We start from the raw sequence: 15660 nt of genomic DNA, 5'->3' as shown, positions 1-15660 counted from the left end.
CAGCAGATGACTACAGAAATGTATATGTATGTCCTGTACTTAGCAGCATGTGCAATTTCCACATGTAGTGTGTTAAAAAATCAGAAATGCTTGTGCTAGGTGTCTACAAAATGGGTGCTAACCAAACAGATTTCCTAAATGATGCAATTATGATCTATTCATTCATCTATTGCATCCATACAGGTCAACACCCGTCAGAAGCAAGCCATTTGGAAAGCCATCGCCCGGAAGGTGCGGACCCTTGTGGTCTATCGTCGATGCAGTGTCCATTGTGGGAAAAGATGGGATGACGTGAGATGCTGGGCCAAGAAGATCACAGATCAGAGGTCCAACTAAGGATGTCCTCCCATAGTTGATGTGGCGCATGCCAGACCCTGACCCCTCCTAGTAGCTTGCATACTGGTGGTAGCCTACCCTGTGCTTACACAGCACAGCAGCTACAGGGGAGTGAGTCCTGGACAGATTCATATGTTACATTGTTATCTTTATATATTAGAAGCAGTCATCTCCCCCTGAATATTGAATGAGGCCCACGGGTGACGTACAAGAAGAGTTGTTGTTTGTGTAGGTCTTGTAGTAGGTGCATGCCTGTGTGCCTTGCCTATTGTCCAAATTACCACATACACAACAGAGTCCAGCCCACTACCAATATGCTCTATTAAGCAGACAAATGTCTGAGTACAGTGATCAATCAAATCATTGTTTTATGTTATGGACGACATTTGTACCAAACAGGCCACTTGCCTTTAGTGTGTCATGAGTGTTGGTACCGCACTACTGTGTTGCATGTGATTTTGGCCCTCATTTATATGACATGACATACAGTGCACTTTGTGTGCAGTCATTGAGTAATAATTTCCCTTAGTAAGTGAGAAACGTACATTTACATGAGTTGTCTAACATCACAGTTGCCAACAGAATGTGTGTCTACATGTTGCCATGTGTGCTTTTCACTTTAGTAGTATCATTTACACTACTGTTTCCCACATGATCAACTGGTCTTCAAGGGATGCTGTCTGATTCCATCACATATGTGTGCAGTAAAGAATTAATTGGAAAATAGTTGTATGTGCAGGGTATACAGTCCATGTTACCACAAACAGGAGTGTGTCAACATTGGTTTGTGGGTCACACACACCCTAATCCATTACTCTATGTAATTTGTCATGTCCAATTTCTGAAGCAATGAAGGACAAGACAGGTAGACCTACAGTACGTATTCACAATGTGCATTTCCATGCCATTGATGTGGCATTATTAAGCTTAGTGATTTCCACAGGTTTATTGGTGAAGGATCATTGACTAACTGTTGACATGCATCGTGGAGTGACATGCAGAAATTAATGAATTAAAAAGTGAGTGTGTACACTCAGTAATACATTGGAATTTCTGATTGCATGACAATTAGGTACAGAGATGTGCCTTTCCATTGTGAAACAGATTAAACCACCTCTTCAAGTAAGGGAGTTTCTCTGACCCTCAACAACATTCAATGAACTATTGGCTTATAGTTATGCAATGTCACAATGGAGTTCTAACCAGTACCACTCACAACTGGTGATTTGCCTATGCCTAGGTGATTCACTGTGATGTGGATATTTGTAGGCAAATCTCCCAGATATTTTGAGCAGATTGTGTCCAGTGTATTTTGTGGTGTGACATGTGTTATGTTGCGAAGCTACATTAGTCCTTCATTCATGACACCATTTTGACAGACTACAAAGACATACAAATGCCCACGCTCACCACATAACAGACAACTACAAAACACAAACATCATACATCAGACATACAAACATCAGCTCCAACAACACACACACAAAACTTACACTTTCACTTTTCCAACCTTTTAAGTCCTGATCCATCCTGGACACCCTACCCATTTCTTTAAAGAAAGTCTAATGTTACCCCTGTCAAAACCACCAGTGTCCAAAGCCAAAGGGAACTTGTCCACACCCAAACCCATCCCTTCCACATCCAAGTCCTTCCCTGTGACACCTGGTCACCCCCCACTGAACCCAGTCATACCCCTAAGAAACCCCCAAAAAGGATCCCATACCAAACCCAGGCCAACCCCTCAAAAAAACAAACCTCCTTCCCAAAGGACATCATCGAGGTGCCCGTACTGCCCACTAGATGCCCCCTACTGGTAAGGTTCCCATGGCAGTATTCTGAGAAGCAAGTTAAGTGCTACAACAGGGTGCTGGACCACCTAAGTCCTGTTGGACTGGTCATTGGCCTTATATACATGTGTTTATTTGTTTAAAATAAGAGGTTTTTGGTTTTCTTACACATTAGCCCTGCCATTACCTTTCTACCATTTCGATGTTCATGGATACTTTGGGATGTATGACTACAGCTGGGTATGTTTCACCCTGATTGATGATCCATTTGATGTTGTTGATATGAACTGACATTGGAACCAGTGCTGGAGTCACCCAGAATGAAGGGAAATATACAATGGATGGATATCTGGGATGTAATCTTACTGGGTCTGACATTGCATTAGGTGGTATTTCGTATGGTAAGTATTTCATCTTGGCTTGGCCAATATCTGCATCAATTGGGTTCGCTTTTTCCCTGTGATGTAGGTCGGACATTTGTTTAATGTGTGCAAGATGAAGATTTGTTTGTCCACACAGGGAGGGTGCTCAATTGTCATGCCTTTGTATACATTTTAATGGACATGTGTCCATTTTCATGTGTACACCTTACACCTACTTTAACTAAATGTGTGACCCATGCTGTTAGTGCAGTATTTGCTTTCATGGCTTGCACTTACACATTTCTCACATATGCATGGCACTTGGTTATAATTTGGTTGTCCATGATATACATCAAGCCATAGTTCCTGTGCAGATAGTGGTTATGAGGAATGTGCAAAGTGGTTTGTGGCCCAGGGCCCCCCGGTAGAGGCATTCTATTTCTGCAGGGATTCTTTTCATTGTGACCTTTGAATGCTTCTCACACTCGTTATTTTGCAACCCATTCATCTTGCATTATCTTGAAATGAGGGTGATATGTGGAAGTCCATAACAGAGATTTAGCAGAGAAGGTGGGATTCATTTTAATGACACATCCATACAAATGTATCTTTTATATCACAGCAGGGGATGGCATGTGAACAATATGAGGGTGTCATCCAGATTTGTAGGTGGGATATCGATGATGAGTTGCTGTTGTGTGACACAATTTAATGAACACATCACTTTCCTAGAATATTGGTTGTGCACACGTTTAAAATTTAGAAGAGTGTGCCTGTGCAGTGTCAGTGACATGGCCGAAGGGCTGTGATTGTGTCATACGTTGAGTACAACTGCAACCAGGGGCGCACAAAATATGCTTGGGACACAGACCACGTACCCTATGCCAGGTCCATGGCGGGGAATCGATTTGCTGTGGAGTTGTTGCTAACAGGTAAGTGTTTGGCTTACGACCGGTTCCAATCACAATGGTGTCGGTTTTGGGAATCATCTAGCAGCAAAAGCAGAGGATGTGCATGTACAATCGGCTCCATGGCAGCACCGGATATGTGAAGCGGAGTAGAGGTGAGTTCCAGCCTTATATGTCTCCCTTTCCACCTGCTCAGAAGTGGTGGTTGGACTGCCACAGTCACATCAGCCGAATGCCAGATCACAATTGGACCAGCAGTTGCAATGGCAGTCAGCCCACAGACACATTGGTCTACCTCACCAATGCTGCAGTCTAGATTTGCTGGTGGTGTTGGTGGGACAGTCTTTCGTCTATGTAACCGCATGCATCGTAATACTGTGGTCCGACCGCCAACACTCCGGTGGGGTGACCACTACTGCTGCCATGGCGTTCAAGGACCACCAAAGTCATAATCAGGCCCTTTGTTTTTCTTATAGCTTTGTGATTTATTAGTTAAGTATTTTTCCATTCTGACATTTTTTTCTCAAATGGTAGTACCTAAGTCATAATCATATTGGTTCTCATTTGCCTGGCCCTCATATGGCACCACATAACACAAGTCAGCAATGTTGTTTTTGCCTCACTTGCTCTGAAATGCTGATATTTCTGTTTCAGCTTCATTGCTCTTGCTGCAACTGTCCCATACAAACATGCATTCTAAGGCTGTTGTAGTGTCCAAAGTCACCTTGCAGCAAAGTTGAATGAAGTGTCTGGTCTGCGCTGTTTCCTACTACTGCTGTTACTTCTCCCTGCAGAAATAAAAGACAGAGATCCATTGTTGCTCTATATCTTTATACTGGTTTCCCTCTGTATTTCTTTTCTTGGACAAGTACTCAGGTCACTTTCACTCAGGGTTTAATTGTTTAATTAAAATGCAGTGCAGCTAATTTTGCAGTTGACAGAAGCTGTTGGGGTCAACTTATTATTCATCAGCCCTGCTACATTGACCCTGCTTGCTATGAGCTACTTATCTCAGGTTCTTTTATAGGCTACTTAAGCAGATAGTGTGGCGGCAGCACTACTTGCAACTGCATTTTCACATGGTCTTGTGGTGCTTTAGGATGGTGATTGGGGGAACAGGCTTGCTAGCTCTGACTTCAAGTAGCACCTCATTATCTCCGCAGTGTCCTGACAAACGCTACTGTGCATATACAGCATCTGCAGAGGAATCCCTGCAAATTCTCTGAACCCATAGGTAGACAGTTATTTTGGCATGTGACCCAAATTAACACAGTAACCAGCATGAGGTTCTGGCTCACAGCTACACGTGGACAGCAGTGCAAGGGAACCCGGAAATTCCTCAGGGCTGTGAGATATAGTGCAGGTATGGGTGATGCCTGGCACCCAGTTGGGCCTTGTGCAACTGTACAAGGCACTGTACATTCCTGCCAGGGCGCGGACACCCTTTTAACAAGGGAATTACACTGCTGGCAGACGGGAGAAATTGGCTAAGTGATGACTGGAAAAAGATCCTGGGAATGTAGGAGCCTCAATACCTGCCTAAATAAGGATCCTGGTGTGGAGTTCAGGTGCACTGTGTTCTCCACCAACATAATACAAGTCTATACAGAAAAGAGATAACACTGTATGATTTATGACAGCATTACCAATGGTACATAGTGGTAAATATGTTTGCAGTATATCTTCAATGATGTGCCAGTTTTAGCAGCAAATATTACTGTGTAAAAAGGCATTCCATCGTTGTGTTTTTAAATTGGCCTTTTAATGCAATTGTGTTTTTCTACAAATGTGTTTTTTTTTAATTTTAGAGTCTGGATATCCCATTTACATGTATGAGTTTCAGCATCGACCAAGTATCTATAAGGATACTAGACCATACTTTGTCAAATCAGATCACGGGGATGAAGTTGGATTTGTCTTTGGCGCACCTTTCTTGAATAATGATGTTCGCATTATTGGTAAGGCATAAACTACCACACTTTGGCACCCAATACCATGAAGTACTGATATGTATCACACCTAACAAAAACAGACTGTAGTTCTGCAAGTGCACTTAGGTTTTATCTACCTGCAAGTGGCTAGAAATATTTAGAAAATTGCATCTTACTCTGCAAATGGAATCAAGATACCAAGGGTGAAGAGACCCAAATAGGCTGAAGCCAGTCTTGTGTTGCTTGCATTGCTACTCAGAGGGAGCCTGGCTGGCATCTCAAGCTGAACTGTTCCTATTGGAGCAGGATGAAGTCTGATTTGGGTATGGATGGTTCCTGTCTGTGGTGGCTTGGTGGGCAAAAGCAAGGTGGGCAGGAAAGTGACCATGGGTAATTACTGGTGATTGAGATTAACTCAAGCATCCCACCCATTAGTCTTTTGTGTATTTTAAAGGAAGGAATGCAGACAGTTTTTTAAAACAAACCACTCCTTCAGTGAGTATGAACAGAAGGTAGACCTTGAACAGGTATAATTCTGTGTTCAGTACCTATCTCTATTCCTGGCATGGCTTAATTTGAGCCTGTGGTTTCCGGTCCTTGGCTCTGGCACTTAAATGTCAACACTGGAACATATGACAGTCTGCCACATGGAGATGCCATGTATCTAACTTAGAGATGAACACAACAATAGTTGTATATTATTACTTCAATGCACAATGACTAATACCTGCAACCCAAGCCATTCTCATAGCTTTGGGGGCCTAGAATAGTCTGAATTGTCACACTTGTAGAAGTGTGATGGTTAGTAGTTGGTACTGTTATTGGCAGCGCTGTCAGGGGCAATGGATAGCGCGAGGTGCATTCGCCACCTGAGGAGGGGCCTGGCACTTACATTTTTACAACTTAAGCGCTGATTCTCAATCTCTGTTAGAGAATGATTTGATCCATGATGTAGCACTCAGAAAAGTCTAAAGGACTGGGGCTCCACCTTGGACCTGGTAGTGAGCAGCATGAATAAGGTTATGGGTAACTATTACCTAATGTTAAATACATGTTTGACAGTTAGGGCCAGATGTATCAAAGACCCGTTTAGCATTTCTTAAATAGCTAATTTTAAGACAATCGCTATTTGAGAAATGCAAAATGGGATGTACGAAATTAGCGAATCCCTAATAGCGATTTCTTAAAATTCGCAATCGCTATTAGGGAATCGCTGTTAGGGGATGGGATTCCATTCATCCCTATGGGCCTGAAGGCCCATAGGCGAATGGTTTTGCATTTCCTAATTTGCGAATGCCTGTTAGGAATTTGCAACTTAGGTAATGCAAATCCAAGGGTGCTAGCGGCCTAAGGCCCCCTTTGATGCACCCCCCAAAGAAACTGTACACATGTAAAGCACACACATGCTGTAGGGGCATGTGTGCACTACATGGCACTTTTAAAAATACATTATTAATGCATTTTTTAAAATTGCACATGGTTACCACCAAATTTGAATTTGTAGTAACTGCATTTCCTAAATGCCCAGTTCGCATTTAGGAAATGCATGATACATGTGCATAAGTAATCGCAAGTGGGTATTCCCTATTTGCGATTACCTATTTAGGTAGAGACCTATGTATAGTGCACGCGTGAAATGGTGTCCTCGCACTCACAAAGTCCGGGGAGTTTGCCCTGAACAATGTGGGGGCACCTTGGCTAGTGCCAGGGTGCCCACACACTAAGTAACTTTGCACCTAACCTTCACCAGGTGAAGGTTAGACACATAGGTGACTTATAAGTTACTTAAGTGCAGTGGTAAATGGCTGTGAAATAACGTGGACGTTATTTCACTCAGGCTGCAGTGGCAGGCCTGTGTAAGATTTGTCAGATCTCCCTATGGGTGGCAAAAGAAATGCTGTAGCCCATAGGGATCTCCTGGAACCCCAATACCCTGGGTACCTCAGTACCATATACTAGGGAATTATAAGGGTGTTCCAGTATGCCAATGTGAATTGGTGAAATTGGTCACTAGCCTGTTAGTGACAATTTGGAAAGCAGAGAGAGCATAACCACTGAGGTTCTGGTTAGCAGAGCCTCAGTGAGACAGTTAGTCATCACACAGGGAACACATACAGGGCACACTTATGAGCACTGGGGCCCTGGCTGGCATGGTCCCAGTGACACATACACTAAAACAATATATATACAGTGAAATATGGGGGTAACATGCCAGGCAAGATGGTACTTTCCTACACAACCCCCACCAAACGAAGGACAATAAGACTAGCCATGACCTGATGAGTCTTCATTGTCTAAGTGGAAATATCTGGAGAGTCCATCTGCATTGAAGTGGGTACTCCCAGGTCTATGTTCCACTGTATAGTCCATTCCCTGTAGAGATATGGACCACCTCAACAATTTAGGGTTTTCACCTTTCATTTGTTTTAGCCAAAGTAGAGGTTTGTGGTATGTCTGAACAATGAAGTGAGTGCCAAACAGGTGTGGCCTCAACTTCTTCAGTGCCCAGACCACAGCAAAGGCCTCCCTCTCTATGGCAGACCAACACTTTTCTCTAGGGGTCAACATGGCCTGTTTGAGCTCCTCAAAAGCTTTCTGACAGCTAGCTGTCCACAATACCTTTTTAGGCATCTTCTTGGAAGTGAGGTCATTAAGTGGGGCTGAAATGGAGCCATAGTTTTTAATGAATCTCCTGTAATACCCAGTGAGGCCTAGGAAGGCTCTCACCTGGGTCTGTGTTGTAGGGGGAACCCAATCCATGATTGTCTGGATTTTCCCCTGAAGTGGTGCAATCTGTTCTCCACCTATCAGGTGTCCCAGATAAACCACTTTCCCCTGCCCTATCTGGCACTTTGAAGCCTTGATAGTGAGGCCTGCCTTTTGCAGGGCCTCTAAAACTTTCCACAGGTGGACCAGGTGATCATCCCAGGTGGAGCTAAAGACAGCTATATCGTCTAGATATGCTGCACTAAAAGCCTCCAACCCTTGCAGGACTGTATTCACCAACCTCTGAACAGAGGCAGGTGCATTTTTTAAACCAAAGGGTATTACTGTGAATTGGTAGTGCCCTCCAATAGTTGAAAATGCAGTTTTTGCTTTAGCATCCTCTGATAACTTGATCTGCCAATACCCTGCAGTCAAATCAAAGGTGCTTAGATACTTGGCAGATGCCAATGTATCTATGAGCTCATCTGCCCTGGGTATCGGGTGAGCATCAGTTTTTGTTACCTGGTTGAGACCTCTGTAATCTACTCAAAACCTAATCTCCCTTTTTCCTTCTTTTAAGTGAGGCTATGGTACAAGCACCACAGGAGAGGCCCATGGGCTTTCAGAATGTTCAACCACTCCTAGTTCAAGCATTTTCTGAACTTCTTGTTTTATGCAGTCCCTGACATGGTCAGGCTGCCTATATATTTTACTTTTGACAGGCATGCTGTCTCCAGTATCAATTGTGTGTTCACACCAAGGTGTGGTGCCTGGCACAGTTGAAAAGAGTTCAGAAAACTGACCTAGGAGATTTATTCAGTTGTCTTTCTGCTCAGCAGTACGACAGTCTGCCAAAACTACACCTTCCACTAGAGCATCCTCTTCTGTGGAAGAGAAGAGATCAGGGAGAGGGCCACTCTCTTCTTCCTGTCCCTCATCTGTTGCCATGAGCAGGGTGAGATCAGCCCTGTCATAGTAGGGTTTTAGGCGATTGACATGGAGCACCTTAAGGGGACTCCTGGAAGTGCCCAGGTCAACCAAGTAGGTGACCTTGCCCTTCTTTTCAACAATGAGTTGGGGTCGACTCCATTTGTCTTGGAGTGCTCTTGGGGCCACAGGCTCCAATACCCACACCTTCTGTCCTGGTTGGTATTGAATCAGAACAGCCTTCTGGTCATGCCATTGCTTTTGGAGCTCTTGGCTGGCCTGAATGTTTTTACTGGCCTTTTTCTTGTACTCCGCCATTCTGGATCTTAGGCCAAGTACATAGTCCACTATATCCTGCTTAGGAGCTTTTAAAGGTTGTTCCCAACCCTCCTTCACAAGTGTTAGAGGACCTCTTACAGGGTGCCCAAATAGGAGTTAAAAGGGGCTGAAGCCCACTCCTTTCTGGGGTACCTCCCTGTAAGCAAAAAGGAGGCAAGGTAACAGGACATCCCATCTCCTCCTGAGTTTTTCAGGGGGTCCCATTATCATTCCTTTGAGAGTTTTATTAAACCTCTCTACCAGTCCTTTTGTGTGTGGATGATAAGGTGTGGTGAATTTGTATGTTACACCAAATTCCTTCCACATAGCCTTCAAATATGCAGACATAAAGTTGCTACCCCTGTCTGATACAACCTCTTTTGGGAAACCCACCCTGGAAAAGATTCCCAGGAGGGCTTTTGCCACTGCAGGTGCTGTAGTGGTCCTTAGAGGAATAGCTTCAGGATATCTTGTGGCATGGTCCACTACCACCAAGATAAACCTATTGCCTGAAGCAGTAGGAGGGTCAAGGGGGCCAACTATGTCATCCCCTACCCTTTCAAAGGGAACCCCAACCACAGGTAGTGGAATAAGGGAAGCCTTTGGAGTGCCACCAGTCTTGCCACTGGCTTGGCAGGTCACGCAAGACTTACAAAAATCTTTTGTGTCCTCTGACATCCTAGGGCAGTGAAACAGGGGGACAAGCCTTTCCCATGTTTTAATCTGACCCAAATGTCCAGCCAAAGGAATGTCATGTGCCAGAGTTAGGAGGAACTCTCTGTACTGCAGGGGAATGACCAATCTCCTGGCTGCTCCAGATTTTGGGTCCCTTGCCTCTGTGTACAAGAGGTTGTCCTCCCAGTAAACTCTATGTGAGTCACTGACATCCCCATGTTGCTGTTTGACAGCTTGCTGTCTGAGACCTGCTAATTTGGGACATGATTGCTGTGCCACACTCAGCTCCTCCCTGGCAGGCCCCCCTCCACCCAAAAGCTCAGCAGTGTCTGCTGCTAGCTCCTCTTGTGAAGGTTCTGCACAGGGTGGAAATTATTCTTCCTCAGAAGTTGAATCATCTGTAGAGGGAGGGATAGTGGGTAGGGATTTACCCTTGCTACCCCTAGCTTTAGGGAGCACTTGGTGCATTGTTCCAGGATCCAAGTCACCCTGTCCTTTTTGCCCTGAGCCCTTGTCAAAGCAAAAATATGCCCAGGAATGCCCAGCATTGCTGCATGAGCCTCCAACTCCACTTCTGCCCAAGCTGATGTCTCTAAATCATTTCCTAGTAGACAGTCTACAGGTAGATCTGAAGCAACCACAACTTTTTTTGGACCAGTACCCCCCCAGTTGAGATGCACAACAGCCATGGGGTGGCTAAGAGTGTTGTTATGAGCGTCTGTCACTTGGTAGTGGTGACCAAGTAGGTGTTGTTCAAGGTGTACCAGTTTCTCTATAACCATGGTAACACTGGCACCTGTGTCCCTGTAGGCCTAAACCTCAACACCATTGATTAGGGGAAGTTGCTTGTACTTATCCATATTAAGGGGACAAGCAACCAAGGTGGCCAAATCAATGGCACCTTCAGAGACTAACACAACCTCTGTGGTCTCCCTAACAAGACCAACCCCAACTAAATTACCAAAAGTGAGCCCAGCTTCTCCCTTGGATTGGCTATTAGAAGTTTTGCTCCACCACCACTGCTATTACTAGGGGCACTAGAGGTTGCAGTAGGGGTTGTGGTAGTGGGAGGTTTGGTGTTTTTCTTTGGAGAACTGGCATCAGTTGTCCAATGGCCTTTTACTTTACATAAATAACACCAAGGCTTTTTAACTTGATTAGAAGAGGATTTGGACCCACCCCCCCACCAGAGTGTTTTTGTGGGCCTGATTAAGACTCATTTTTAGATTTGTCCCCACCCTTGTCAGAAGACTTACCATCCTTCTTCTTGCCATCCTTGTCACCACCTGTATGAACCTTTCTGTTCACTCTTGTTTTGACCCATTTGTCTGCTTTCTTTCCCAATTCTTGGGGAGAGGTCAGATCTGAGTCCACTAGATATTGGTGTAACAAGTCAGACACACAGTTATTCAGAATATGCTCTCTCAGGATTAGATTGTACAGGCTTTCATAGTCAGAAACTTTACTGCCATGTAACCACCCCTCCAAGGCCTTCACTGAATAGTCAACAAAGTCTACCCAGTCTTGGGAGGACTCTTTTCTGGTTTCTCTGAACTTAATCCTGTATTGTTCAGTGGTTAAGCCAAATCCATCCAAGAGTGCATCCTTCAAAACTGCTAAATTATTGGCATCACTTTCTCTAACAGTAAGGAGCCTATCCCTACCCTTCCCATTGAAAGATAGCCATAGGATAGCAGCCCACTGCCTTTGAGGGACCCCCTGTACCATACAGGCCCTCTCAAGTGCAGCAAACCACTTGCTAATGTCATCCCCCTCCTTGTAAGGGGGAACTATCTTGTGCAGATTCCTGGAATCATGCTCTCTCACAGGATTGCTATCAGGAATACCGCTGCTGCCACCATGAGGTCCAAACCCCAACCTCTGTCTCTCCTTCTCCAGGTCCTGGGATTCCCTGTCTAGAGCCAGCTGTTGCTGTTTAAGCTTCAGTCTGGTCTCTTCCACTCTCAACTTGTTGAGTTCCCTTTCTAACAATTTGTCTTCAGGGTGGGTGGGTTGGGAATGCTTGGACACAGAAGATATATTGGAATCAACATAGGGAGACCTGCCCCTAACAGCTTGCACTCTAACAACCTGGCCTTCAGGAACAAAAACATCCCTGCTATGATGAGAGCTTCTATTAATACCAGCATTGCTATGTGGTCTGCTAGGGGGCAGATTTGGAAGAGTACCCTGTACACCTCCCTCAAGGGGCTCCCCTGAGTCAGAGTATGAGCTATCTCCTAACTTCTCAATTGAAGTGCCACTCTGGGCCTTATCATTCTCAATGAGCATGTTAGACAGAAATTCTCTAGAAGGATTCTTTCCTACCACTAAACCTCTATCAATGCAGAGACTCCTTAGGCTCTTAAAGTTAAGATTGTCATATGTTGTATTGACCATTTTAAGAGAAGTTCCTACATCAGACACAATAGAAGAAGGTTTAGAGACAGTGAGTAGAGAGAAAAAGTTTCAGGCCTTTTTAAAGAATAGGAAAAAAAAACTTTTTCAAACTTTTTGAAACTTTTAGAAAGTTTAGGAGTACTTTTCAGCACTTAGCAGAAAGTGTAAGAGAAGAAAAGCAAAACGTTTTGGTTAGGTGTACATACACTGAACTTGTTTTGTATATTTTTCTCTTTTGAAAAGTACAATATGACAAAGTGGTAAGTAGTTACAAGTACTTATCCCACCGCTGCACAACCAATGTAGGAGGCTGGCCTGGCTTGTAGTGGGTACCAAGGGGTACTTACACTTTGTACCAGGTCCAGTTATCCCTTATTAGTGTAGAAGAGGTGTTTCTAGCAGCTTAGGCTGATAGAAGGTAGCTATAGCAGAGCAGCTTAGGCTGAACTAGGAGACATGCAAAGCACTGGTGTCATATGCACAATATCATAAGAAAACACAATACACAGATATACTAAAAATAAAGGAGGTACTTTATTTTTATGACAATATGCCAAAAGTATCTCAGTGAGTACCCTCAGTATGAGGATGCCAAATATACACAAGATATATGTACACAATACCAAAAATATGCAGTAATAGCAAAAGGAAGTAATGCAAGCAGTGTAAAGTTACAATAGATTGCAATAGGAGCACATAGGTATAGGGGCAACACAAATCATATACTCCAAAAGTGGAATGCGAACCACAAATGGACCCCAAACCTATGTGAGCTTGTAGAGGGTCGCTGGGACTGTAAGAAAACAGTGAGGGTTAGAAAAATAGCCCACCCCAAGACCCTGTAAGGAAGGTGTAAAGTGCACCTACAACCACCAGAGAGCACAGAAGTCATGATAGGGGGATTCTGCAAGGAAAACCAACACCAGCAAAGCAACAACAGTGGATTTCCGGACCTGAGTACCTGTAAGACAAGGGGACCAAGTCCAAGAGTCGTGACAGTGTCGAGAGTGGGCAGATGCCCAGGAAATGCCAGCTGAGGGTGCAAAGGAGCTGCCACTGGATGGAAGAAGCTTGGTGTTTTGCAAGAACGAAGAGGACTAGGAACTTCCCCTTTGGAGGATGGATGTCCCACGTTGTGAAGAAGCTTGCAGAGGTGTTCCCATGCAGAAAGACCGCAAACAAGCCTTGCTAGCTGCAAGGGTCACGGTAAGGGTTTTTGGATGCTGCTGTGGCCCAGGAGGGACCAGGATGTCGCCACTTGGAAGATGAGACAGAGGGGGCACCCAGCAAGTCAGGGAGTCCTCACAGAAGCAGGCAGCACCCGCAGAAGTACCAGAACAGGCACTTAGAAGAGGAGTGAACTGGAGTCCACTCGAAGTCACAGAAGGGAGTCCCACGATGCCGGAGGACAACTCAGAAGGATGTGCACTGCAGGTTAGAGTGTCGGGGACCCAGGCTTGGCTGTGCACGAAGGAAATCCTGGAAGAGTACACAGGAGCCAGAGCAGCTGCAAATCACGCGGTACCCAGCAATGCAGTCTAGAGTGGGGAGGCAAGGACTTACCTCCACCAAACTTGGACTGAAAAGTCACTGGACTGTGGGAGTCACTTGGACAGAGTTGCTGAGTTCCAGGGACCATGCTCGTCGTGCTGAGAGGGGACCCAGAGGACCGGTGATGCAGTCTTTTGTTGACTGCGGTGCAGGGGGAAGATTCCGTCGATCCACGGAGATTTCTTCAGAGCTCCTGGTGCAAGAAGAAGGCAGGCTACCCCCAGAGCATGCACCACCAGGAAACAGACGAGAAAGCCGGCAGGATGAAGCGATACAAGGTTGCAGTAATCGTCTTTGCTACTTTGTTGCAGTTTTGCAGGCGTCCTGAGCAGTCAGCGGTCAATCCTTTGGCAGAAGGTGATGAGGGAGATGCAGAGGAACTCTGGTGAGCTCTTGCATTCGGTATCTGAAGAATTCCCCAAAGCAGAGACCCTAAATAGCCAGAAAAGGAGGTTTGGCTACCTAGGAAGGAGGATAGGCGAGTAAGAAAGGTAAGAGCCTATCAGAAGGAGTCTCTGACGTCACCTGCTGGCTCTGGCCACTCAGAGCAGTCCAGTGTGCCAGAACACCTCTGAATCCAATATGGCAGAGGTCTGGGGCATGCTGGAGGAGCTCTGGGCACCTCCCCTGGGAGGTGCAGGTCAGGGGAGTGGTCACTCCCCTTTCCTTTGTCCAGTTTCGCGCCAGAGCAGGCCTGGGGGATCCCTGAACTGTTGTAGACTGGCTTATGCAGAGATGGGCACCATCTCTGCCCATCAAAGCATTTCCAGAGGCTGGGGGAGGCTACTCCTCCCCAGCCCTGACACCTTTTTCCAAAGGGAGAGGGTGTAACACCCTCTCTCTGAGGAAGTCCTTTGTTCTGCCTTCCTGGGCCAGGCCTGGCTGGACCCCAGGAGGGCAGAAACCTGTCTGGGGGGTTGGCAGCAGCAGTAGCTGCAGTGAAACCCCGGGAAAGGCAGTTTGGCAGTACCCGGGTTCTGTGCTAGAGACCCGGGGGATCATGGAATTGTCTCCCCAATGTCAGAAAGGCATTGTGGTGACAATTCCATGATCTTAGACATGTTACATGGCCATGTTCGGAGTGACCATTGTGACGCTATACATAGGTAGTGACCTATGTATAGTGCACGTGTGAAAGGGTGTCCCCGTACTCACAAAGTCCAGGGAATTTGCCCTGAACGATGTGGGGGCACCTTGGCTAGTGCCAGGGTGCCCACACACTAAGTAACTTTGCACCCAACCTTCACCAGGTGAGGGTTAGACATATAGGTGACTTATAAGTTACTTAGGTGCAGTGGTAAATGGCTGTGAAATAACGTGGACGTTATTTCACTCAGGCTGCAGTGGCAGGCCGGTGTAGGATTTGCCAGATCTCCCTATGGGTGGCAAAAGAAATGCTGTAGCCCATAGGGATCTCCTGGAACCCCAATACCCTGGGTACCTCAGTACCATATACTAGGGAATTATAAGGGTGTTCCAGTATGTCAATGTGAATTGGTGAAATTGGTCACTAGCCTGTTAGTGACAATTCGGAGAGCAGAGAGAGCATAACCACTGAGGTTCTGGTTAGCAGAGCCTCAGTGAGACAGTTAGTCATCACACAGGGAACACATACAGGGCACACTTATGAGCACTGGTGCCCTGGCTGGCAGGGTCCCAGTGGCACATATACTAAAACAACATATATACAGTGAAATATGGGGGTAACATGCCAGGCAAGAGGGTACTTTCCTACAGTACCTTGGGCACTTACACCTTA

General features: G+C 45.6%; 1 protein-coding gene across 4 annotated transcripts in view; it reads left to right on the top strand.

The window, feature by feature from the left end:
• Positions 1-15660, top strand: part of LOC138267774 (cocaine esterase-like) — a 403040-nt gene that overhangs the window by 377386 nt on the left and 9994 nt on the right. For all 4 annotated transcript variants that reach the window (XM_069216971.1, XM_069216969.1, XM_069216970.1 and 1 more), the window contains one exon: positions 5202-5351. In XM_069216971.1, the coding sequence (XP_069073072.1) occupies positions 5202-5351 (150 nt within the window). The remainder of the gene's footprint in view (positions 1-5201; positions 5352-15660) is intronic.

The sequence above is a fragment of the Pleurodeles waltl genome, chromosome 12, assembly GCF_031143425.1.
Source record: "Pleurodeles waltl isolate 20211129_DDA chromosome 12, aPleWal1.hap1.20221129, whole genome shotgun sequence".
In the NCBI taxonomy this organism is placed as follows: domain Eukaryota; kingdom Metazoa; phylum Chordata; class Amphibia; order Caudata; family Salamandridae; genus Pleurodeles; species Pleurodeles waltl.
Note: the sequence above shows the minus strand (reverse complement) of the source record. Positions and strands in the feature narration are given on the sequence as shown.